The sequence below is a fragment of the Dermochelys coriacea genome, chromosome 3, assembly GCF_009764565.3.
Source record: "Dermochelys coriacea isolate rDerCor1 chromosome 3, rDerCor1.pri.v4, whole genome shotgun sequence".
In the NCBI taxonomy this organism is placed as follows: domain Eukaryota; kingdom Metazoa; phylum Chordata; order Testudines; family Dermochelyidae; genus Dermochelys; species Dermochelys coriacea.
The window spans coordinates 83,995,946-84,021,055 of record NC_050070.1 but is presented as its reverse complement, the minus strand read 5'-3'; the positions used below and the strand labels follow the sequence as shown (position 1 = coordinate 84,021,055).

The following is a 25,110-nucleotide window of genomic DNA, read 5'->3' as shown; positions in this document are numbered from 1 at the left end:
TCTGCTGGCAATGCCCCTACTTATACAGTCCAAAGTGCCGTTAGCCTTCTTGGCAAAAAGGGCACACTGTTGACTCATATCCAGCTTCTCGTCCACTGGAACCCCTAGGACCTTTTCTGCAGAACTGCTGCCTAGCCGCTCGGTCCCTAGTCTGTAGCGGTGCATGGGATTCTTCCATCCTAAGTGCAGGACTCTGCACTTGTCCTTGTTTAACCTCATCAGATTTCCTTTCGCCCAATCTTCTAATTTGGCTAGGTCTCTCTGTATCCTATCCCTACCCTCCAGCATATCTATCACTCCTCCCAGTTTAGGGTCATCTGCAAACTTGCTGAGGGTGCAGTCCACGCCATCCTCCAGATCATTAATGAAGATATTGAACAAAACCGCCCCAGGACCGACCCTTGGGGCACTCCGCTTGATACCGTCTGCCAACTAGACATGGAGCCATTGATCACTACCCATTGAGACCGACGATCTAGCCAGCTTTCTATCCACCTTATAGTCCATTCATCCAGCCCATACTACTTTAACTTTCTGGCAAGAACACTGTGGGAGACCGTATAAAAAGCTTTGCTAAAGTCAAGGAATAACACATCCACTGCTTTCCCCTCATCTACAGAGCCAGTTATCTCATCATAGAAGGCAATTAGGTTAGTCCGAATCCTGATGTCATGATACGGTGTGTCATAATGACATTGCACTGATATATCACACTGCATCAAAATGACACTGTGTTGTAACATTTTGATTTGGCAATGCTTTATAGTATCTGAAAGTTATACTGGATCTGTTAACATTCTGCAAGGGACGACTCCTTCAAAATTGGGACAATCTCAGAAAGAAAGATGGATGGCAATTTTAAAGATCTCCTTTGGAGGACCTGATACTTCAGGCATACTCCTACCTAAGTAGGTTTTTTTCCCCTGAAACTTTTCTCATTACAGGTTTGCTTTCTTCCAGTTCAGAGAGCAAGAAAACAGTGTAGGAATTTAAGGAGACAGTGTTAAGGGGAACAAAGGACTACGGGAGCTGGGAAGGTCCTATGTTGGTGTTTACACATGCATATGGAATATGAAAGTGTAACCCTATCTTTTACTGCTATTCCAAAGCAATAGCATTGTAGAACATACCACCATCAAAGCATCAATTAAAGTTCTGGTTAATATTTCAGAAATGTATTTTACTGAATGTAAGATGTTGCACAGAAATAAGCTTATTCAGGAGGTCACTCTCAAACTAAAAAACAAAAGAAAACATCCAAGCCACTACTGTATCTGGTCTCACCATAGGGGGCTAGGATTTGGTAGCTATGTTTGCGCGGCTGAGCACAGCTTCAGATACAGGGATTTATTTGTTTTGCATTTTATGTTGTCCCGAACTATGCATATGATCATCTTGAGGGATCTTTCTGAAGTTAAAGACTTTCCCAGAGCTATAGTAAGTACACATTATTCTGGCACATCACACCAAAGAAATTCTACTTTCCTTCTCTTTATAGAAGAAGATGCTGCTTGTCATTCCTATAATAATAATTATTTTTCTTGCATAGCAGAAACTCACTGCACTGGAAAAATAATTAAGTATTGGACTTCATGGTGTATGAAGGCCCTTCCTTTTATGTCCCCCATAGACAACAGGGCTTATATAACGTGTTGTAGATAAATAAATAATCATGAAGAAATTATGGCCTATTGTGTGTATTTCATAATTTAATTTGAGTTAGGTAATAAATAATAATACTTTACACCTTTACAGCACCTTATGAGGATTTTAAAGTGCTTTTAATTAACTTGTTCTCACAGCACCCTCTGAAATAGATAAGGATCAACATACCCATTTGATAGATGAGGAAACCGAGACACAGATAAGGTAAGTGACTTGCCCATGGTCACACAGTTACTGAGTGGCAGAGTTGGGAAAAGAAAAAAGCAATTATGGAAGCAAAATGTAGGTTCTGATTTCCGTAATGTTTTTGGACTTGATACGGAACTACTCAATTCAGTGGGAGTTTTGCAATTGATCTGAATAGGAGCAGAACCAAGTACTTTACAGATAATTCAGGCTCATATATAGTACTATGAAGATATCATTGCATTGTTGCCAGTACAAAAACTTTGTAAAACAAATTGCTGCATGAGTTTTTGCAAATGTAGATACATAAATATACAGTTCTGTTTGCTTTCCAGCAGAAGTACTGTAATATATTTGTTTCTTAGAGACATACGCCAGTATTTAATCTACTATACTGACTTGCTCAAAAAGGTTTAAGTACAGGACATTATGTCTCTACAATATCCGAGAAGCCTCTGATCTTACCGTTCAATGGGCAGAACTCTGACTTTCCCCACAGACCTACACAGGGGGAGAGTAGTGGTATCAACCGTGGGTGAAATCCTGGCACCACTGAACTCAGTGAGACTTTTGCCATTGACTTGGGTCAGGATTTCAACTTGCATGTTTAGCACTACCGGCATTCTGCAGTTGCAGGGCACGATGCTGCTGACCAAACATACAGGTTAGTTAGTTGGAGGAAGAGGATTTAGATATGCCTGCAAGATAGTGTAATCATGCCCTGCATGAGACATTGTGTGCTAGCTGGCATGGTAGATTATTCCTATGTTCTCTGGAACACGAGAGAGAGAGATCAGGTCTTGCTACACGTGTTAAGAAGAAGAGGAAGTGGTATCCTAGTGCCTCTATGAAGTAGAAGGAAGGATTTTACTACCACTTTTGTATCTGAAGAACAAATGCCACTTTCGCAGAGAGAGGGTAAAAAGTATATTGCTGACTGACAGCAGAACTAGACATAGTGAATTTTGGATTATATTGCAATAGAAACATAAAATCTACACTTCATTACTCCACATGTATTTACCAATAACATGCTTTTCCTCTGTCAGATTAGGGTAGTGAGCATCTCTTTAAAAGGATCCTTCCTGCCATACAGACTTCCCATTTTCTGCTGAAGTTAATTGAAAATGACAGAACAATAAGCCAAGCAAAAATCACTAAAAGGAAGGCACGCCCTATAGATATGGTAGAGGAAAGGTACAATCTCGTCTATCACAAGCTCCAGAGGGGCAGAAACTCAAAAGGAAATGCGACAGAGAGAAAGTTCTCCCACTACATCACATTTCTCTAGCCCTCCTTGAAATCAATTACTTTTCTGTGAAAATCAGGAAAAGAAGAATTTTGAAACAAGGCAATATAAGAAAAAAGACTGGAGAAAACATTAACCTAGAATGAAAATGTGCATAAACATCCACTGTTCTTTCTAGAATAATCTGGAAAGGCATCTTTCTCTTGAAACTGACCTCAGACCTTCAGAGCTACGCCGTGACCTCTGTGAAATGACTTTAGTGCTCTCAGGCCAATTACCACTCAACAGATGTCACCTCACACAACCCACAACAACTGCCACCCTCGCTGGCCATCTCAGTAGAAAGACCAAGGATTAAATGCTCCTGGAGACTGAGAGCACAATTTACAGGCTCTCATGGCTTTCATTATTGCAGTATCTGAGTGGGGAAGCTTGAACTGTTGCGGTCTGTGCTGTACCTATCTGTGAACATAATGAACAGCAGTCTCCAGAACTGTCCATCACCTTAATCAAGCACAGAATTCACATGAAAAAGTGTTTTTTAAAAAAAGACCCTTTTGGCCTTAACTCAGTTGGATGACCCTGTGAACCTCTATGTAAAATGAACCTCTATGTGCTTGATTCTTTAAGAAAATTGTGTTTTTTAAAGGATTATTAAAAAAAGGCACAATGTTCTTTAAAAATAAATCAATTTGTAACTATCACAGTTATTAGGCAATAGGACATTTCAGAACAAATGCTAACCTTCAGTTCTAAACAATCACTACAGCTCATTCACAGGATAATTTTTTTGCGAAGACCCATCCTGCAATAAAATCCTTATGCTGTTGATACAAAGAGGAAAGCATTTGGAAGACCAACTGATGCAGGCTGTTCTAAAAATATCAGTTTATGCTGTCATCTGCTGAGATTATGTCATCCTGTAATCCAGCATGGATGGCATGCAGGGATGGCAAGTTTCAGCTAATTACTGCTCTTGAATCACATGACAAAAACATACTGTACTAAAAAATAAAATACAACCAATAAAAATAAAATAAATCCAGAAAAAAAAGAGGCAACATTAGAAAATTTCTGGTTTTGCAGTTGTCTTTTCACAACTCTATTCTATGGAGGGAATGCTGATTTTTATTCAGATTATTTTTCTTAGTTAATAAAAAACAACAAAAAGTAAAATCCAGCCCAACTCCAGATAAGCCAACCTACCAATTGCAGAAGTAGTGAACAATTCAGTGATTATATTTTGGGGCCTGTCACAGGTTACTGGCCCCTTTATGAGCAAGCAGGGTCCAATGCAGCTGGACTGATTATTTACTGCCCAATTAGGCTTAAGGGAAGGCACCTGAGTCTTTCAAAGGGGGAGAAGCTGCAGGTGGTTGTTGGCAGAGGTGTGCAGACAGCAGGGAGTAAAAAGTCTCCTGCAGGGCCGTGAGTCAGTAGGGGAAAGACATCAGCAGGGAAGGCCTGTGGAGAAGGCCAAACTCCAGGCAAGAGGAGCTATGAGAACAGGAAGCCAGACCCTCAGGAACTGGAGCAGAAGAGTGTTGGAACTCTGAAGGGAAGCCAGACCCTCAGGGAAGAAGGGCAGTGCCATTTGGGAATGGGGTGAAGAAATGAATTTTAAAGAGAGGACAGACATTTAGGAGCGAGGGGCTAAGTCCAACTGAAACTGAGATGAAGACATTATACTCTGAGTTCTATTTTGAAAGACTTTGTATAGGTCTTAATAAGCTGAATCCTTCCTCCCAACCAGGGAATGTGCTAGGACCATGAGAACCACTTCCAGCATTAGGCCGGAGTAGTCTCCTTTGTTGCTCTGCAGTCTTAAAGGGAGGATTCCTCTCTTTTTGGACATACCTAGTGCCTTGCAGAGATCTTGGGTGGGGTGCATAGGGCCGAAATTCCCTTCAGTGCATATTCATCTGGATGGTTCTTCTGGAGTTGACTGTAAACCCCATGATTTGACTGTTAGTGTAGTTTATTTATTAATGATAAGCACATCCCTGCCATGGACTTGTACATTTTATTAATTGGAATTACAGTAATCTACAAAAAAAATTAAATAAAGGTATTTTTTATAAATGACAAAACCTGGTGAATGTGATGTTCACCTAGACACAAACCTGATATGTAAAAGCTTGCCTGGAGTGAAACAACACTTAACATTAAAGTACACCATCAACTCAAATACTCACCCATTAACAGTGAGTCAGAAATATTTTAGGTGCTATACCTTCCCCTGTATCCTCCTGCCAAAACTTTTGTGGTTTACAAGAACATTTCCTAATCATCAACATATTTCTTTCTCTCCTCTTACTATAACCTTTAAATGACCCACACAAACAGGTGGTTTTGTTAGTCTCTAAGGTGCCACAAGTACTCCTTTTCTTTTTACAAACAGGTGGGGAGCTTACTAAGGCCCTGATGCTGCAAAGGGATATGGAAAGTGAATGAGGCATAAAGTTTGGAGGCATAAAAATTCACCAGCACAGAATCCCATTGATTTCCTAGATTCCTTGCAAGATCAGACCCTTACTTACTACTCAGGGCAACAGTGAAGTAGACTATAAGCAACGTGCTGTATATGCACAAAGTAAACAAAGAAAAGCCAATCTTTGGGAGATGTTTCCTGAAATATGAAGAAACTGACAGCACAGTTTAGAGTAAAAATAAAAAACCAAACTAATGTCTATACATTTTTACAAATAACGTACTGAATGCGATAATTAAGCACCCAATTCTGCAAGGTGCTGAACCTCTCCTGTGAGGTACTGAATGCCAATGGGAATTGAGAGCATTTGTAGTAGGTACTTAGTGCATTGAAACTATACCATTTATTACATGCAATAATGAAGCACAAGCCTTATTCATATTTTACTCAATCTTTATCCATGGACATTGCTGTGGCAATGTGCTGGCTATCAAACTTAAGATATACATTTGTAGTCATTGCTACCTACCCAACCCATACGAAAGAAGAAGAATGGGTTGTCAGCATTGAGAATAAACTCAAGGCCTGAATCATGCAATAGAGTCTGCTACTTCTGACCCATATACCCATGGCAAGTGCTTGCCTACATAGTACTGTCCTCTATGGCGGGATTTCTAAAGCACACTAAGGTGCTGCACATTAATTGGTCCATATAGCCCCTGCTGGTGTGAACTAAAGGTTCCCTAGTGCGCTTTAACATGGTACTGTTTCAAACAACACCATGTTAAAACACTCCATCAGTGTCTACATGGACCAATTAATGTGCAAGATGTTAGTACGCTGTAGAAATCACACCCCCATAGTGCGCTTTGCTCTACCCTCTACTCTACCCACTGAAGTCAATGAGACTCTTCAAGGGTGCATGGTCCAAATGAAGGGACTGCATTGCACAATAGGAGCCTAAGTACCTCATAAGTTCACCAAACAAATAAAGGTTTCAGAGTAGCAGCCGTGTTAGTCTGTATTCGCAAAAAGAAAAGGAGTACTTGTGGCACCTTAGAGACTAACAAATTTATTAGAGCATAAGCTTTCGTGAGCTACAGCTCACTTCATCGGATGCATTTGGTGGAAAAAACAGAGGAGAGATTTATATACACACACACAGAGAACATGAAACAATGGGTTTATCATACACACTGTAAGGAGAGTGATCACTTAAGATAAGCCATCTGGTGATCACTCTCCTTACAGTGTGTATGATAAACCCATTGTTTCATGTTCTCTGTGTGTGTGTATATAAATCTCTCCTCTGTTTTTTCCACCAAATGCATCCGATGAAGTGAGCTGTAGCTCACGAAAGCTTATGCTCTAATAAATTTGTTAGTCTCTAAGGTGCCACAAGTACTCCTTTTCTTTTTCCAAACAAATAAAATAGTTTATCTCGTCCTGTATCCTCCAAATCAATTTAATTCATGTGCACTTTTGTGGTACAGTGTAAAAAATAAATATCTATTGAGCAAAATTTCCTGCTGCCAATCACTGCATTTGTGATGAAGATGAAAAAGACAGTTACCTTTTTCTGTAACTGGTGTTCTTCGTGATGTGTTGCTCATGTCCATTCAATTTAGGTGTGTGTGCTCGCCACATGCACCGGTGCTGGAAGTTTTTCCCTCAGCAGTATCCGTAGGGGACTGGCTGTGACACGCCCTGGAGTGGTGCACGTATGCCATGGCATATAGGGTGCCGCTGGCCCCCTCCATCCTCAGTTCCTGCTTGCCGGAAACTCTGGCAGTGGGGAAGGAGGGCGGGTCGTTGAATGGACATGAGCAACACATCTCGAAGAACACCAGTTACGGAAAAAGGTAACTGTCTTTTCTTCTTCGAGTGATTGCTCATGTCCGTTCAACTCAGGTGACTCCCAGCAGTACCCCTGGAGGTGGGTAAGGACTTCACAGACATGTAGATTGCAATTCAGCTTTGCCAAACCCAGCCTGCTGCGTGATGGCATAGTGGGCCGTGAACGTGTGTACCGAGGACCTCGTTGCAGCTCTAAAGATGTCCTGGATCGGAGTGTGTGCCAGGAAGGCCGCCGAGGATGCCTGTGCTGTAGTCGAGTGGGCTCTGATGAATGGCCGTGGAGGGACTCCCACTAACTCGTAGCAAGTCCAAATGCAAGAGGGGATCCAGTTAGAAATCCTTTGCGTGGACCCTGGGAGGCCCTTCATCCTATCCGCTGAAGAGATGAAAAGCTGAGTCAACTTATGGAAAGGTTTTATCCAATCTAGGTAGAAAGCCAGAGCCCTTCTTATGTCCAAAGCATGAAGGCACCCCTCTTCACTAGTCTCATGGGACTTAGGGCAGAAGACCTATGGGGGGGAGGGATAGCTCAGTGGTTTGAGCATTGGCCTGCTAAACCCAGGGTTGTGAGTTCAATCCTTGAGGGGGCCATTTAGGATCTGGGGCAAAAATTGGGGATTGGTCCTGCTTTGAGCAGGGGGTTGGACTTCCAACCCTGATAGTCTATGATTCTATGATCAGAAGAAAGATGTCCTAGCTCATGTGGAAAGCGGATATCACCTTGGGAAGGAAGGCAGGGTGGGGCCAGAGCTGGATCTTGTCCTTATAGAAGACCATGTATGGCGGTTCTGAGGTCAGGGCTCGCAGCTTGGAGCCTCACCTTGCCGATGTCACCACCACCAGTAAAGCTACCTTTCATGACAGGTGAGATAGGAAGCACAAAGCCAAAGGCTCAAAGGGTGGGCCCATGAGCCTGGACAGAACCAAGTTGAGATCCCACTGAGGGGCTGGGGACCAGACTTGAGAAAAGAGCCTCTTGAGGCCTCTAAGGAACCTGACCGTCGTGTCATGGGAGAACACAGTCTGTCCCTGGATTGGTGGATGAAAAGCCAAAATGGCTGCCAGATGCACCTTAATAGAGGAGTGCGCCAGGCCCCGATTCTTTAAATGAAGCAAGTAGTCCAAGATCGACTGCACTGAAGAATGCGAAGTGGAGATGCCCCGCTTGGTCACCCAGTGGGAGAACCTCACACACTTTGCCAGGTAGGTCTGCCTAGTCGAGGGCTTTCTACTCTCAAGGAGGACCTTTTGGACCCCATCCAAACAGGCCCGTTCATCCAGGTTCAGCCATGCAACATCCATGCCGTGACGTGGAGGGTCCGAGGTTGGGGTTCAAGAGTCAGTGTCCTGAACCATGGCAAGACCACGCTGGGGCAATCATGATGACCTGCACCTTGTCCCTCTTGATTTTCGCTGGACCTTGCTGATGAGTGGAATCGGAGGGAGCATGTACATCAGGCTTCCTGCCCATGGCAGGAGGAAGGTGTCGGAGAGGGAGCCCTTGCCCAGACCCCATCTGGAGAAAAACTTGTGGCACCTCCTGTTCTGCCCGGTGGTGAACAAATCCACTTGCTGAGTTCCCCACCTCTGGAAGATCATGCCAGCTACCTCTGGGAGGAGCACCAATTGTGGTGACAGGAGAAGTCCCTGCTTAGATGATCTGCTAGATGGATTTCATGGTCAATGCAGAAGTCCGAGAAGCGGGTGCCTCTTGGCAAAGGGCCAAGGATCATGCTCTGCCTTGCCTGTTGATGTAGAACATCGAGGCTGTGTTGTCCATGAGGACTCTGACACTCTGCCCAGTAGGTGAGGTAGAAAGACTGTGCATGCTCTGTGCATCGCCCTGAGCTCTTTGACGTTTATGAGTAGCATTGACTCCTCCAGGGACCACATACCTTGGGTCTGCAGGGTGCCGAGGTGCACCCCCCATCCGAGGTCCAAGGTGTCCAAAGCCAGCTCAACTGAGTGAGGGGTGCTGACAAAGGGAACTCCTTCCGGGACTTTCCTGGAGTTGGTTCACCATCGCAGCGATGCAAATACCATCGTGGGGATGGTGAGACCTTCTCTAGGTGGTCCCTGGACTGGGAGAAGACCGTCGCTAGCCACTGCTGCAGGGGACACATGTGAAGTCTGGTGTGGAGCACCACATATGCACATGTCGCTATGTGACCTAGTATGCATAGGCAAACCCTAGCTGGGGTCAGGGGAAACGCGTAGACTTCCACGAACTTGGTCATGGCCTGCCACATATTAAAATCATAGCAGCCTAGTAAGGCCTGATGGTTGTCCACCCGCAACTGTAGACTGGAGAATGAATAAACTTTATGCCCAAACAAATCTAGTCTCCTTGAGTCTTTATTCTTAGGAGTAGCCCTGAGTTGACCCTGTCTCTCCCTGTGGTTGACCGCCTCTACCAGTAGGGAATTGGGAGCAGGGTTGGTATAAAGATACTCGTGGCCCTCGGATGGCACAAAGTACTTGCGCTCCGCCCTCTTGGAGACTGGAGGCAAGAAGGAGGGGGCTTGCCAGAGGACATTTGTAATTTTAGCAACCCCCTCATGTAGGGGCAAAACTACCCTGGCCGGGGCCATGGGGCAGAGAACATTAAAGAGGGAGTCTGTGGGCTCCTCTAACTCCTCTGCCTGGAGTTGGAGCCAGGTTGGCGGCAACCCTTTTTAGCAGCCCCTGATGCGCCGTAGCATCATCCTGGAGAACTGGTAGAAGGGACCCTACTATGGCCTCATCTGGTGACGATGAGAAGGAAGCTGGTACCAGGGGGTCCTCTGCAACCAGAGGTGGTCTGGCGGCTTGCTCACCCACTTCCTCCTGTGTCTGTGGGTGCCTGCAGCCAGGGTCTCTTGGGCTGAAGGGTGATGGGAAAGGGTAGCCAGTCTCTCCGAAGTTCCGGATACTGAGCAGGTGGCCTGAGAGGACTGAGGGAACCCCCATGGGTTCCATGGGTACCACTGTGCCTGCCACGGAGTCTGAGGCCACAGGTCTGGCTGTGGTGCCATTGACATAGTCTGCACCGTAGGTGCTGGAGCCTGTCTTGCTGCTAGGGAACCTTGCTCCGAACCTGAGCCAGAGCCCGAGTGGTCCACCCCTGCAACCAAGACGGAGCTGACTGGTGGCTCTGTCCCGATCAGGACCGGTCGCCCCTTCCAGAGTTGGATCTGGCTGACCTCAACGAGTGTCTGGATCGGTGCCTTGGTGACTGGCAACGCTCAGCGGATCCGCGATGGCCAAAGGCTATGCCTCACGCTTCCTGAGTGGTACTGCGATGTGGAGCGGGATCGGGAACTAGAGTGGGCTTGGCGTTGAGAAGATGCAGCTGCGTGTGATGACGCCGGCCTGGGGGATAGGCGACGCTCTGGGGAACGGTACCACTGGTCCATCTACCTGTCCCTGGAGCAGTACCGGTGCCACAGAGACTCTGGGCACTGACTCCAGAACTCCTGCCGGGGGGCACGTGCCTCCAGAGGACTCCACCCGGTCACCAGCGAGCAGCGCCTCGAGCCTCTCTGCCCTTGTCCGAAGACCGGATGGGGCTATGAAACTTCTGCCTATCATGATCAGAAGCGTGTCGGCTGTGAGGGGGAGACCGCTGGCGTGACATCCCCCATGACGGAGAGTGCTGCTGGGAAGGTGGAGACTATGCTGCTCCCAACGTGGGTTTACCCCAGGACCGTGATCCAGAAGGGATCAGAGTGGGCGACACTGGGAGGGACATAATATTTTTTGCTGCTTGGAGGGCCTCTGGCAACGATGGCACCCAGAGCTGACAAGGACCTCTGCTGCTATCTGGGGTAGCTGATGCGGAGCAGGCTGGGCTACGCCACTCGACCTGAGCTGGGGCCAGAGATCCTGAAGCTGGTTAAGAGGTGCCTGAGACAGGGCCTTGGTCCATCCCAGACTTGTCCTTTCCCTTGCAGGAAATTTGAGACCTTCCTCTCCCCGTCTTCCTGGGCTTCTTGGCTGGAGCCATGGAAGGAGACCGGCACCGGCTCGCAGATGGTACCGGCGGGGCGCTGCACACTGAGGTCATGGTGTTCAGGGCTGAATCAGAGCACTGCTCCAGCATCGGGGTAAGGGCAGACTCTATCAGGAGCGCCTTCAAGCGAATGTCACGCTCCTTCTTCATCCTGGGCTTGAAGGACTTGCAGATTTTGCACTTATCACTAATGTGACCTTCGCTCAAGCACTGTAAACAACTGTTATGTGGATCGCTATTGGGCATGGTCACAGGGCTTAAGGCCACGGGAACGGAGCATGCCCCATCCCAAGATGAAGTCCCTTTAGGGACCTACTAAGTCTCTAACTTAACAAATAGATTGAACTAAACTAGAGGGAAACTGTATACAGTAATATTTGCAAGAGGCAAAAGAGTTCGAATGAAAGAAAAGCAACAGCTCTAGCTCAAACAGCAACAGTTCCATGCACCGTCACTGGCGGCAAGAAGGAACTGAGGGTGGAGAGCGCCGGTGGTGCCCTATATGCTGCGACACACGTGCGCCACTCCAGCAGGCGCCAGAGCCAGTCCCCTACAGATACTGCTGAGGGAAAAACTTCCAGCACCAGTGCATGTGACGAGCATACACACCTAAGTTGAATGGACACGAGTAATCACTTGAAGAAGAATTGAACCTTATTTAATTGTTTATTTCTAAAACACTGCCATGATAAGCAGACATGAATATTAAATTTAATATTCAAAGAGGTCAAATCCACACCTACTAATTAAGTTGCAATTTTAGAGAAAATGAGCCAGTTTCTAATCTCACCTGAGCAACATATACTGTCATCAAATATCTCAGTAATACTATAGTGATAAGCACTTTAGAAATGTTAATAGATAAACTGGCAAACAGCTATAAAATATCTAGTTGATGATGTGCAGTAGAAATCAGAATCTGTTATACATCTGAAAAAATACAAAAATACAGATATGTTACAACAAGGTTTAGGACTTAAATGATTCCTTTTAGTCCTCATTATCTTTTTAAAAATGGAGAATTCATTTTATGCTCATGAAAAGGTTTGGCTTTATACAACAGTTAGAAAATATATTGGTCTTACATGTACTAATGGATAAAGGTGATGGTTTCACAAATAATTAGTGAAAAAGACAGAACAGAAATACCTGTGGGACTTTCTTCCATATTGGCCTCTGTGCTTGAACACATTCCTTCTTCCAGTCTGCCAAGCTGCTAAACTCTCCTCATTCAAATACCTCCTGAAGACTCAATTCTGGTAAAATACCCACGTGAGCCAACAATTTATTATCATAGCAGCTAATATTAAAAAACCCAAATTGATGACTGAATCAGCATGGGAAAAAGACTAATCTTGGTAATTGTGTAATCTTGTTGCTATAACCCACACAGCACCCCATATTACCTATTGGTTGCAATCCCCACTTGTTGTATCATGTCACCTATTGAATTGTAAGATCCTCAAGACAGGGATCATGTCTTCTGTCAATGCTGTGAGGTGCCTACCACGTGTTTGGGCATTGTAAAATGATAAATAATAAATAATAATAATAATAATCAATATCAGGATATTGCTGATTCAAACTAAGACCTGAATATAACTTAGATCAGAATGTAAGTGAACTGTAAAGTAGATAGCATTTTTTCAACCCCATAAAATTGCCTTCAAGTCTGGCCACAAACTAGGCAGGTCCAGTCCCAATAGGGGCAAGAAATGTACAAATATCCATCAAGTTCCTTCAGCATTCTGTGGGGGTCCTTGTGCCACTTCTCTGAATCCTACCTGCCATCCAAGGGCCTGTCTGAAATCCCTTAGTCCCCTGGTGGCTTTAAAATCCTTTAGATTTTGAAAGCAATCTCTATCCTATCTCCATCTATATAAACCTAGGTAACTACTGCCTGCTGACCCTACACATAAGATACAAGCTTATTTGAGGGTACCTTCTTTCTGGCCAGCATGGTGATCCCCATGATGGAGTTTACTTCAGAAAAGGGAACACGTATGGCCCTGGGACTATCAGACTCCTTGGGCAATAGGTGCTCAATCTCTGCTTTCTTAATTTCAACTGCAGCAGCAGCAAACTTATTTTCTGCAAAGACAAAAACATCTTCTCTGTGGAACATTCGCTAGGCAAACCTCTCCAATTCAAAGGGTGAAATGTATCCAAGTGTAGAGGCTTTATGCACTGCTTAAGCTTTAAACATGAGTTTCAGTGGGCCTTAAGTGATCCACGGAGCCTTGTGTGAGCACAGGGGTGAATTTCACCCAGAGAGGCTTAACTGGTGAATACAGGTATAACAAATCAACAACCAGCCCAAAAATTCATCTCATTTGCTATATTGTAGAGGTAATTGTTGTTTTCAGTGATGTAACACTATGTGTTACCCTTTGTAATTTGGGTAATCTACAACTATAGTTATTTGACCTTGCCAGGACTCTCTGACCTAGGAATGCATCATTTTAAATGATGCATGAAGGAAAAATCAACGTCTCTAGCCAATTTTTGAGGTATTTTTGCTTTAAATTTTTAAACAAGTCAACTCAATCCCCCTGCAACTATATTATGGAACCTAGAGGAATCTGATGAAATAGAAATTTAAAATCTCTCTTCACAAGATGCTGATCACCAGCCCATGACATTCTGATATAACATTCTAGCTTTCTAGGTATGTTTTGGTCAGTACTGCTTCCTGAGTGTTCAGTGGGGGAGAACAATCACAAAACAAAGAAGAGCTGTTGTGGGACACCCAGGTGTTAAGAAGAGACATTAACAATCAGAAGTACTCTAAAGAGAGGTTAGGGAAATAGTGACTGAAAAATTGTCCTGATTATTGAGGGTGTTGGGGGACATATTTAATACCTTTGGGAGCGGGACAAAAGAAAAGGAGCTAAAAAGGAACACAGGCCTCAACTGTTTGAACAGGAGGAAATCGCAGACGAGTGAATGAAGTAGGAGAAAGTTTACTGATTCTCTCCCTTTCCTTCTTCTAGACTAAAACCAACAACTGTTATATCATGCTCCAATCAGGTCCCTCTGAAATGCTGGTCCTGGTTACCATCAGAGGCACATAGCCAGTGTAACAAAAGTAGGGAGTGTTCTCTCTCAGAAATTTCTACATAAACTAAATTCATAACATTGGATTCTTTGCACATTTGCATTGGCCCTATAAAGAAAGTCTTTGGACTAAAAAAATAAAAAAAAATCTCACGTAGAAAATAAATTCTAAGCATAAACAAAACAACTCTATTTGTTCTTTCCAAAAAACTGACTCCCAAGAGATTTTGCTGGTTTATGGAAAATTTAGTACTTAGTATTCTATGTATGTTGAAAACCTGTTGAAAGTGATACATTTTGGTTTTGAAATCCCACTCAGCCTTTTTTGTGGAGCAGATTTCATGTTTGCAATGGCTGAAACATTCTGCTGAAAAGTAGTTTCTTAAGTTTTAATCTTATAAAAATTCTTTACTGCGATCAGAAAATTGCTTAGAGAAGCATTTAATTCAAGCTCCTTATAACTATGGTGAAGCAGACAAATAATTGAAAAAGCAGTGCAGAATTACTGCATAATATTTTATGTGAGACACTTTTACCAAAATAAGAGACACTCATATGGAAGCAAATTCTCAAATGGGATTGTTTAATAAACCAGGAACTATTCATAATCAGTAAATTCAGACGAAAAACCACATCTACCCTTGCACCTGATATGAAATAAACCAATAGCACCAGGTCCAGTAATCAGAGGCCGTGACAGGCTTCCACAGAAAAGTGGCCAGTTAACAAGAGTTAACAAGTCTGTCCTTTGTAAAGAAAGACCTTTCATACACAAGTACCAGTTTCTTAATTCTGAGTATTCAGCCTGGGAAAGATCAAGACATCTATTCTTTCCATGAATGACAAAGGGCAATCTTTTATGAGGCAGCTAAGAGAACTTTGCAGATATTCCTGCGCAGAACACTTATTATAATATCGCCCAGCCAAGGCTCCATGTAGATATCCTTTTCGTGTAAGTGGTATAGCGATGCTACTAAAACATGGTGTCAAGGCATTTCCTTGGATACATTTTGTCAACCAATATTGTCAAGGGTATTTATTTTTGTGAGGCCTGTTGGCAAACGGTGACCTTGTACATTTTACTGTGATAACATTCCTGCTTTGTTTTTATGCATCACATGAAGATTTGGGATTTCTAACTCAATACACTATGTATACACTAAGAAGGAAAAGAAACAAACAAACGCAAAAAAAACCCAGCTCTCTCAACAAGTATGGAGTTTTGGAAGTTTTTGTTAATAGTTCAAGGACAAGGGTTCTAGAGTCTGAGGGACGGCAATCATTCTTTTTTAAAATTATTAAAAGACGAAACTGAAAGAGAGTCTGAGTCTTTTGAATTTCAGTAAATAGCCACATAGCATGCACGGCCTTGTCAAGGTGCTATCCTACAGAATGATCAGCAGGGTGAGATTAAGATTCTTCGGCTCATTCTCTCCAAAGACCATCTCCCGGCCTTGCACTTCAGCAGTCTGACATGTGGAAAGAGTTTGGCTTGTACTGCAAAGAAATCAGTGAAGCTCCTTTCTTCCAGAAAAGATAAAGGATGGGGGCAGCAAACTATCACATCTACGGAAGTGGCCTCTGAAGACTAAATGAAGGAATTCTGTACATGGCACAGTCCTTTCTGTTTCAGACAACAAATCAATCTATATCTTCTACAATGCTCAAAACATGCAGCTGGAAGCATCGCTCACCACTGCCATTCCCCACCTTCAAAGCCTTTCCTTAACCATCTAACCATGAATTAGAGAAAGAAATCTCCATTAACTACAGAATACCTCAAGTAGCAAGGGTCAGCGGGCTGTTCGTCAGCACGTTATGCAAGTTAAACTTGAAAGACAAAAAAAAAAAAGTTTCTAGTATATCGCAAACTGAATGCCCCTGTTAGCCTTGTAGTTGGGGTATTCTATACGTTAGTCTGAAGTTAATGGAATTTCCACACTCTAATTTATAACTAACTTTTTGGATTCCTGTATTTTGAAATCTATTCCTGTACACTAATAAACAAACATTGGAGACAAAAGACACTTCAGGAGGAATCTATAACATGAGAGAGTGAATGTGTGTGTGTAAGAAGATGGATGTATGGATGCAGATGAAAACCCAAATGATCTGCAGAAACAAAGAGGAGCACATTGATATCAGCGGCAAGCTTGACAATTTCCACTATTAAGAAAAAGAAATATGGAGAAACCCCATGAAACTGTAGTCAATTCAAAAAGATGGGAAGAGGCTCACGCCTAACCATGAACATATTACAGCCCAAATCTGCTGGTGTTATGCGAGTGAAACTCCCAGTGAAGTTACTAGGAGTCATACATAGGACAGATTACAGGATTGAGCCCTAAAATGGAAAGAGGTGGCGACTTGTGGTTGTGATTACCCCTTACACATTTAAAATGGCTGTTCCCTGGGCCCAGGTTCGTAATAATTCCATGATTTTTGCATTTTTTTCCTTGAGAAAAGAATGTGAAAAATATGTATAGCAAAAATACAGCTCTGATTAAGTCCCAATCCGTTGTGCACTTTACCGCACCAGATTCACGCATTGAGTAGATCAATGAGTGCAATCTCTCTTATCCTATGCTGTACTGCTGTTCCATACACCATGGGGCCCTCTGTCACCAACCATCCCTGCATATCATCCCAGTTATTTGGTTACTTGGGCTGTATACTGTGGTGAAGGTTCAGTCTGGCGTGATATAAAAATAAGTCATTTCTAAGTTCCATGAGTCCTAAAACCACACATCTTCCACTGTTAATTCGTTTTTCATTATTTTTTGTAACTAAAAAGTTTGGTTTAATTAGTAGTTAACATTTCTAAAAACTAAATTAAAAAAGCTGGTGGCTTTTGACACTGTCTCCCTCAGTGACAGTGTTGCAGCTGAGAAGAAACTGCCTAACTGGGGTCTGGGGGTTAGCCCTGAACTTTGAACTTGAAATCTTTACAATCTTTAGCTTTTCCTCCCCTTCCTCAACATCTCCTAAGTTTGCTTATATCATATATATCACAATACAACAAATTCACCACAGACCACATTAATATCATTAATGCACACAAACTATTAACCACTCAGGGTAAACACCAATAAAAAACAACAAACCAAATATTTTTACCATGTCTACAGGACACTGACCTGCTTTGCCCATTTCTCCTTTTCTGAAAGATCCTTCAGCCTGGCACCCAACTCTGTGACGAAGCCTGCTTAGCACCTGTGAAGCTCCCCACGTTCAGACTGACAACGTTCTGAGCTGAGATGAGGGAATCGAAGTTAAAATCCAACCCATCTGCATCCATGAGTTCACTGCGGATAATGGACTCCATGTCACATTCCAAGCTTCCATTGAAAATATCCAGGTCCAAATCACTTGGGAATTTATCATGTCCCATGACTGGAAGGTTGACACTAGTGGAATACAAAGAAGAGCCTGAGAGCGAGTCAGAAAGTGTTTGCATAGACTGATTGACAGGTGACTGCTGCTGGTGTTTGGCCGACCCCAAGTTGTTCGTATCATTTAAGCCCATATTACTTATGGAATTTGACAAGGCACGACTGCCACCAAGAGAAGAATTCTGAGATTGATGCTGGTGGTGGAGCAGGTTCTGATTGACCAAACTTCCCTGGTTGGACTGAGCAGCAAATGACATCATTGGATCACTACGAAGCATGATACTCCTGCGTGAATTCTGGGCAGACACAGCTGTGCTGGCTTGAGACATGAGTGGATCAGACTGCGTCATCATGACATCACTGTGACTAAGTGAGTCAGATGCCAGCAGATCCTGCAGCGTCTGGTTGTTATAATGAGAAATGGAAGAAAAGGTAGCTTGCTTGTTCTCTTGAATGGTTTGCATGGGAGACTGACGAAGGGAATTCAGAGATGATGGTCCAAACACAGCACTGTTGAAATTACTTGATGGAGAGCCAAGTCCGGAACCTTTGGAACCATATGGAAAACTGGAGCTTCTTTGCATGAGCCCCCCTGATGGTGACTGTTGGGGAGAGGGGAGCGTTATATTGTCCAAAAGATCATCCATGATGAGGTTATCTGTCAGTCCATCATTCAAGTTCATTGTGCCTGCCATATCAGTCAACCTCGGCAACTCAACAGTACATGGTTTATTTACCGATGGGGACATGCTTGATGGACTATTGTACAGCATTGGAGAAAGTGGAGCATCATCATCCTGAACGTCATCGAGTTCGGTACTTGCCAATATCGGTGACAAACGGCCACTTATTGTACTGGCATTTGAATTTGTACGAGAGCGGAAATCTGTCCAAGCGTCCAGCTCATCACTGCTGCGGGAAGTTGGGCTCCCTGGCCACTTGGAAAGCTGAGACGGGCTGTCCTCGCTAGCTTCTTGTGCAGCTTGCAGGGCTGCCTTTTTCTTAGCTGCTCGGCCTCTGCTCTTTGTGTACTTGTTGCTATTGTCCATTGAAACAGCGCGTCTCCGGGGGGGCTTCCCACCTTTTCCACCATCTGGATTAATCATCCACCAAGAGCTTTTCCCAGTTCCTTCATTCTGTACCCTGATGAATCGACTGTGAAGTGACAAATTATGCCGGATTGAGTTCTGTGGGAAAGGAATACAACAAAAAGTCAGGGCAAGTACCATTTCCACTGCTAGTCTAATCTCAATCATGCAAGCCCAAAATTAAACGAAACTTTGAAATCCGATCAAAACACTGGGCTGCTCAGGCAGGGGTCAGATAATGGCTGTAAATTGCGAGCAGGGAGTTTTCCTTGTGGAGAATATCATGCTGCTGTAAAGCAGAGCCTGCTCCTTACCCCTCCTCACCCTTGACAGGGAGAAGGAATGTGGCAGAGCTCCACTCTGCTGGGCCCATCCTCCACTGGTGTAACCATCACCCAGGCTGGGGACTGCAGGACGAGGGAGCTGCAACTGACACCCTGACAACCCACCCTTCTTCTGGGCTGAGCGTGACAACTGAGCCCTCTGTAGATTGCTCAGACTTTCAAATCATTCAACAGCAATAAACAAACAAACCGCATCACCAACTGCTAAGCCCCATTGGATCTGTACCGCTTCTATTTTTGACTGAATAAAATATCCTGCATACAGATTAAATTATGAGTTACTATTGTTCCAACTCTTTCAAAATGAGAACTGCAAACACTTCAATAAAAGTGACTGAAAGGCTGTCTACTCTCATTGCAGCTTCTGTAAGTACCTTTGTATTCTTTACTGAAATGCAATTTTGTACATGTATTATAACAATACTCCATTGCAAATCACAACTGCTTTCCCGCTTCCTCCTATAGAACTGCACACTGGAGGTGGGACATACTTTTTCTTTCCATTGTTGGAATTTGAATTATATATACAGGGTAGCCAGTCTGTTGCTCCCTGCACCCACAGCATCCCTCATAGTATCCCAAAGTTGGAATGCCATTATGCACAATAAGATCATTAGCACAGCAGGCTGTTAGTAACAGAAATACCCATAAAAGGTCCAATGAATCCCAAATCTTGCCAGGTTCCACCGGATACACTGGGCACAAGAAATGAAAAATAGTCCTGTATTCTGCCTATGCATTCTCAAAAGAGTGGTATGACTTCAGACTATGGCGACTGAACCCAGTACAAAATCCTGAGAGAGACCCAGAAAACTAGCTCCCAGTAACTCAAGTAAAATGACACCAGACTTACACAAGTGTAACTGAGATCAAAATCTCATTCTAGAGCCTCTGCTTAAAATACAGCTAAAAAGACCATAAGAAATCTGCTAATAAGAATTTGTATGTTTTTTGATTTTATACGCAAGTTAAAGAGTTTTGGAGCGATGCCATATTATTTTGGCAAACCAGTTGTACTAATGCTGTATATTAAATATGAATAAGTTTTAAGTCATAGATGTTTTTAAAATATTGGCAAAGATCAGCTGTATCTATGTGGAGGATACAAATACATGTGTTCCACCAGCATGTTTTAAAAAGAGAAAGTCAACAGGCTCTCATTGTAATCAAACAAGCCAGAATAAGTGTTTTCCATTTACAATGCTCTGAAGGGATTCCAGTTTCAATTGGACAAAGAACACACACAACCAAACAATTATTCATAAACACATTAGCATTCATACTATTAACATAAAGGGATGTTTGATGTAAGTGAACTGAAGACACATTGGCTGTGTGAAGAAATGTAGCCCAGATTATTTTTTTTTCTGTTTTGTTGACAGTAAATAAATTTTTTAATGTTGTATTTTTGGTCAATTTCAGAACTGAGCTCCTTCCCGCCCCGCCACTTCTCTCAAATTCTTCTCATACATGGGCCACAGAAACATTCTTGTTTACCACTCATGAAAAAGAAAAATCAATAAACTACAGTTCAAAACAGGAGTTGTTATTTTTAAACAATTTGCAGAGCATAGCAAACAAGACTCCATAATGACACTAAAGTTAAGTTTGTATCAGCATCTCAATTATATACTCTTATATTTCCAAGGGACTATAATGCCTTGAAAAAATTATTTTGGGTTCATTCTCAGCATAAAAGTTCCTCAGTGTAGCCAGGAGGGAATTTTTTTATTATTGAATTAGTGATATTTTAACTATATTTAGGGTCCGGCAGAAATATGTTTTAAATTTGTATTTTGTAAAATTATGTATTAACCACATGCCACTACTCACTTTCCCACTCTCCCCCAACAGGGCTCTTAAATAAATCATTTGAGTTTTTAAAATTTAACTAACATTTCCTACCTGATGCTCCAATCCTGCAACTGGGTCCATGTGGATGGACTCTTATGCCCATGCCTTGCTGGCTTCAATGGGGCTCTGTGCAGGAAGTATTTATGTCTGTCCACATGGATCCAGTTGTAGGATCAGGCCTAAGTAGGGTTGCCAACTTTCTAATCACACAAAATCGAACACTCTTGCTCCACCCCTGCCCCTCCCTTTCTCTGAGGTCCTGCCACCTGCTCACTCCATCCCCACTCTCTCTGTCGCTCGTTCTCCCCCACCCTCACTCGCTCATTTTCACTGGGCTGGGGCAGGGGGTTGGGGTGCAGGCTCTGGGCTGGGAGCAGGGATGAGGGGTATGGGGTGCAGGAGGGAGCTCCAGGCAAGGGCTGAGGGGTTGAGAATGTGAGAGGGGGCTCCAGGCCGAGGCAAGGGACTGAGGTGTGAGGGGGTGTGTGTGGCATATGGGTTCCCAGAGGGAGTTTGGGTGCAGGAGGGGCTCAGGGCTGGGGCAGAGGTGTGGGAGCAGGTGCGGGCTCCGGGAGGGAGTTTGGGTGTGGAAGGGGCTCAGGGCTGGGGCAGGGGTGCAGGAAGCAGGCTCTGGGTGGTGCTTAACTCGGAGGGCTCCCGGGAAGTGGTGACATCCCTCGGCTCCTAGGTGTAGAGGTGGCTAGGCGGCTCTGTTCTGCCTCCACTGCAGGCGCCACCCCTGCAGCTCCCATTGGCCATAGTTCCCAGCCAATGGGATCTGCGGATCCGGAGTGGGGGCAGCATGTGAAGCCCCCTGGCCGTCCTTCCACTTAGGAGCTGGAGAGACATATTGCTGCTTCCGGGAGCTGCGCAGAGTGAGGTAGGGAGTCTGCCAGTCTGCCAACCAGACTTTTAATGGCCCGGTCAGCGGTGTTGACCAGAGCTGAAAGCGTCCTTTTTTGACCGGGCTTTCCAACCGAAAACCAGACACTTTGCAATCCCAGGCCTAACTGCACACAAACAGTAAGAAAAAGTCACTCAAACCACTATAACAAGAGCACAACAAAGACTGGACACACAAGTAAACTGGCTAGTGATTATGCTAAAGAAAACAATCTTCTTATGGAAACCAGTAAAGAAAAACAAGAGTTGGTATGTAAATAGCACTTTATGTAACTTAAGACATACAAACATACTGCCTGAAATGTCAATCCCCACCCATTTTCAATGCAAAATAACCCACTGATGCTTGCCAGCTCTAACCCTATCCCATAAATCCCTGACATGCAAAATGCTGAGTGGCCTCAACTTGCATTTTCATGGAGTAGAGAGAGCTTAGCAGTTTACAGGATCAGGTCCTAAATGTGTGTGTATGGGGGAAAGGGAGATGTAATTTGCATTTTTATATGGATCATCATCTCTTTGAGGCACAGTGTTGGTATTACACAAATAAAAAAATAATTTTTCCACTGAAAATTGGTGGTTATGAAAAATCCAAGAGGTTTGTTTTCATTTAAGTTATACAAAGTGCCATTTACGTACCAGCTCTGGTTTTCCTTTACTGGTTTCTGTAAGAAGATTGTTTTCTGTAGCATAATTGCTGCCTATTTACTTTTGTGTCCCACCGCACCCCAACCCTGCTCCACGCATTCCTCTCTGCTTCCATACACGAAGGGCCCTCCCATTCCCCTTTCAAATACTTCCTTAAAACACATTTATTTTGTGTAGCCTTCCCACATTACTCTCTTTACAATGTCTTGGTACCTTCTTGTGCTGGAACTATGGTCCCATGTATCGCATCTATCCAAGTCAGTTTGAATTCTGGCCTGATCTTGCTAGTGTTTCTCTTGTTAGCATTCCCACTAAAGTCAATGCAACTGATTAGTCTCATGAGCAAAGGCGATAGGATCTGTCCATCACCTTGTAAAGTGGGAGTGACCCTCTCTTTTACAGGATTTCTGAAGAGTCACGTGGACTTATATCACTGTCATAAAAAAAATGTAAAAGATTCTGAAAAAAATATTCACTCATAAAAATCTGCATTAGAAATATATCATCCTTGTGACAAACCACAAAGGGACCTCCCACAGGAAAACGCCAAGTGAGGATTCAATCCAGCTCCCATTCAGATCAATTGAAGTTTTGCCTTTGATGCGAATGGGAGCAGAATTAAGCCATTAAGATGGAAATGTAACAAATCCTTCCACCGAATGAGACGCTTTAAAGATACTATAATGGCACTCTCGTGGCACTGTCCTGGAGGACATATGCATGAGACAGATGCTAGTCATGTTGTTTAATGGATCAGTGAAAGGGGCTCAAGATACCTCAGTGATGGGTGCAATATAAGGATCTGGATAAGAACAGAATAGAAAAAATACAGTGCATGGCTCCCTTTATTGTCTACGGTGCCCAAAGTGTGCTATATATTTTATTAACAGATAGAATATGTGGTCCTTACAGTCTAAAATCAAATGTATAGAGTACTTATGTGTATGTATAGGTGCCTAGCAAACAGGGTCCCAATCCTTCAATGGGGATGTAGGCACTTCTGCGCTACAAGTAGTAAAGAATAAAAATAATAAAGATTCAACACAAAAATGAAGAACAATAGGAAAGATGCCATGAGGAGAAAGTAAGATGATGGTAAGAAAATAAGAAAATGCTGAGGCTTTGTTTGGCTGCACACTTCTCAAAGTTACAGGTAACTCAATTATTTGAACACCGGTGTTAGTGATTATGGATTTTAGTGGGTGGGAAAGGCTGAGATGGGTACTGAGCAGAATTGGAGCTGGGACAGGTTGCAGTGTTCCTGATGAGATGCGTGATGAGCAGGGGGGAGTGAGCCTAGCAGCAAGGGGGCATGCATGTCAGAGAGTCAGCAAGATGTTAGACGCAACTGGAGATGCCAGTGTCAAGATGAAAAGTCCAGGAAGAAGAGAGTCCAGATGAAGTCAGGAGGCTGCTGTGTCTGAACTGTGGCTCTTGCTGCTGCAAGTGGCTAAAGAACTCTGCTGGGATTTCTGAATGGGGGAGAGGAGACCTTTTATAGACCATTTCTGGAAGGAGAAGTCTGGTGGAGTTGGGCCACATGGGTGGGAGGAAATGCTTGGGGCATGAAACTTATCTAGTGGAGGTATGAAAATGGGGCTGGAGTGTAAAACTCTCTTCCTTGGCTCCTTTGCTGTGTGCTTTCTTGTGCCTGTTATGTATCTCAACCTTTAATTTTTTCATATTGTTTTGTATGTGAAAAGGACAAAATGCTGTATGCTAGGACAAGGCCCATTAGCATACAATGGTCCATTCATAATGAATCAGCAAACCAGTGCTCAGATCAACAGCACTGAAGGAGGTAATACTTTTATAGAACCCAGAGTTATATTTTCAAATTTTAATGAGCAAACTTTTATCCACTGCATAAAACTTCCTTAAATTAGTCTTCCTTCAAAAAATCAGCTATGTTTTGCTCTAGAAAATGAGTGTACCTATTATGTCCTGATAACTTATTTCTCTGATCATTTTTTGATAGGATTACAAAAAGGCAGGATTACATACAGGGCATTTTATCATTTCCAAAATATTATATACCAGATTTGATATAGACATCTATCTGCTCCTTGCCACAAAGGCTTGCAACTGTAAAGTATTTCAGCATTTTATCCTCATCAAGCAAAACTGGCAGATCCCCATGTCTTTAAAAATGCAAGAATTTCTCCGCCCCTCCTAGCCAGTGTCTGTTTCAGTCTCTTCCAAACTGTGTTTACCTTGTGGAGCCCATCCATTAACTCAGACACCAGCTGCAAGTGCTTCCATAGGAATACAGAGACTTTTTTGTCTGGAAGCAACATGTGGTATCAATTTATCATTCTCAACAACGCAACAAGGAATCCACTCACTTTAAAAATAAAAAGAGAGTTGTGCAACTTAAATCTTCAAAGCCCCCCCCTCCCTTTTATTTATTTATTTTTTAAAAAAAGGCTGAAAATTATCAACAAC

General features: G+C 43.5%; 1 protein-coding gene across 3 annotated transcripts in view; it reads right to left on the bottom strand.

Annotated features, from left to right (window-relative positions):
* Positions 1-25,110, bottom strand: part of FOXO3 (forkhead box O3) — a 158,241-nt gene that overhangs the window by 12,822 nt on the left and 120,309 nt on the right. For 2 of the 3 annotated variants that reach the window (XR_006279903.1, XR_006279902.1), the window contains exons 2-3: positions 17,574-19,015; positions 2,317-2,496 (exon numbers count right to left, since the gene is read on the bottom strand). Coding sequence is in view for 1 of the 3 variants with exons in the window: in XM_038394570.2 (XP_038250498.1) it covers positions 17,609-19,015 (1,407 nt within the window). In the remaining 2 variants the exon portion in view is untranslated. The remainder of the gene's footprint in view (positions 1-2,316; positions 2,497-17,573; positions 19,016-25,110) is intronic. The other variant, XM_038394570.2, reaches the window with a different exon arrangement.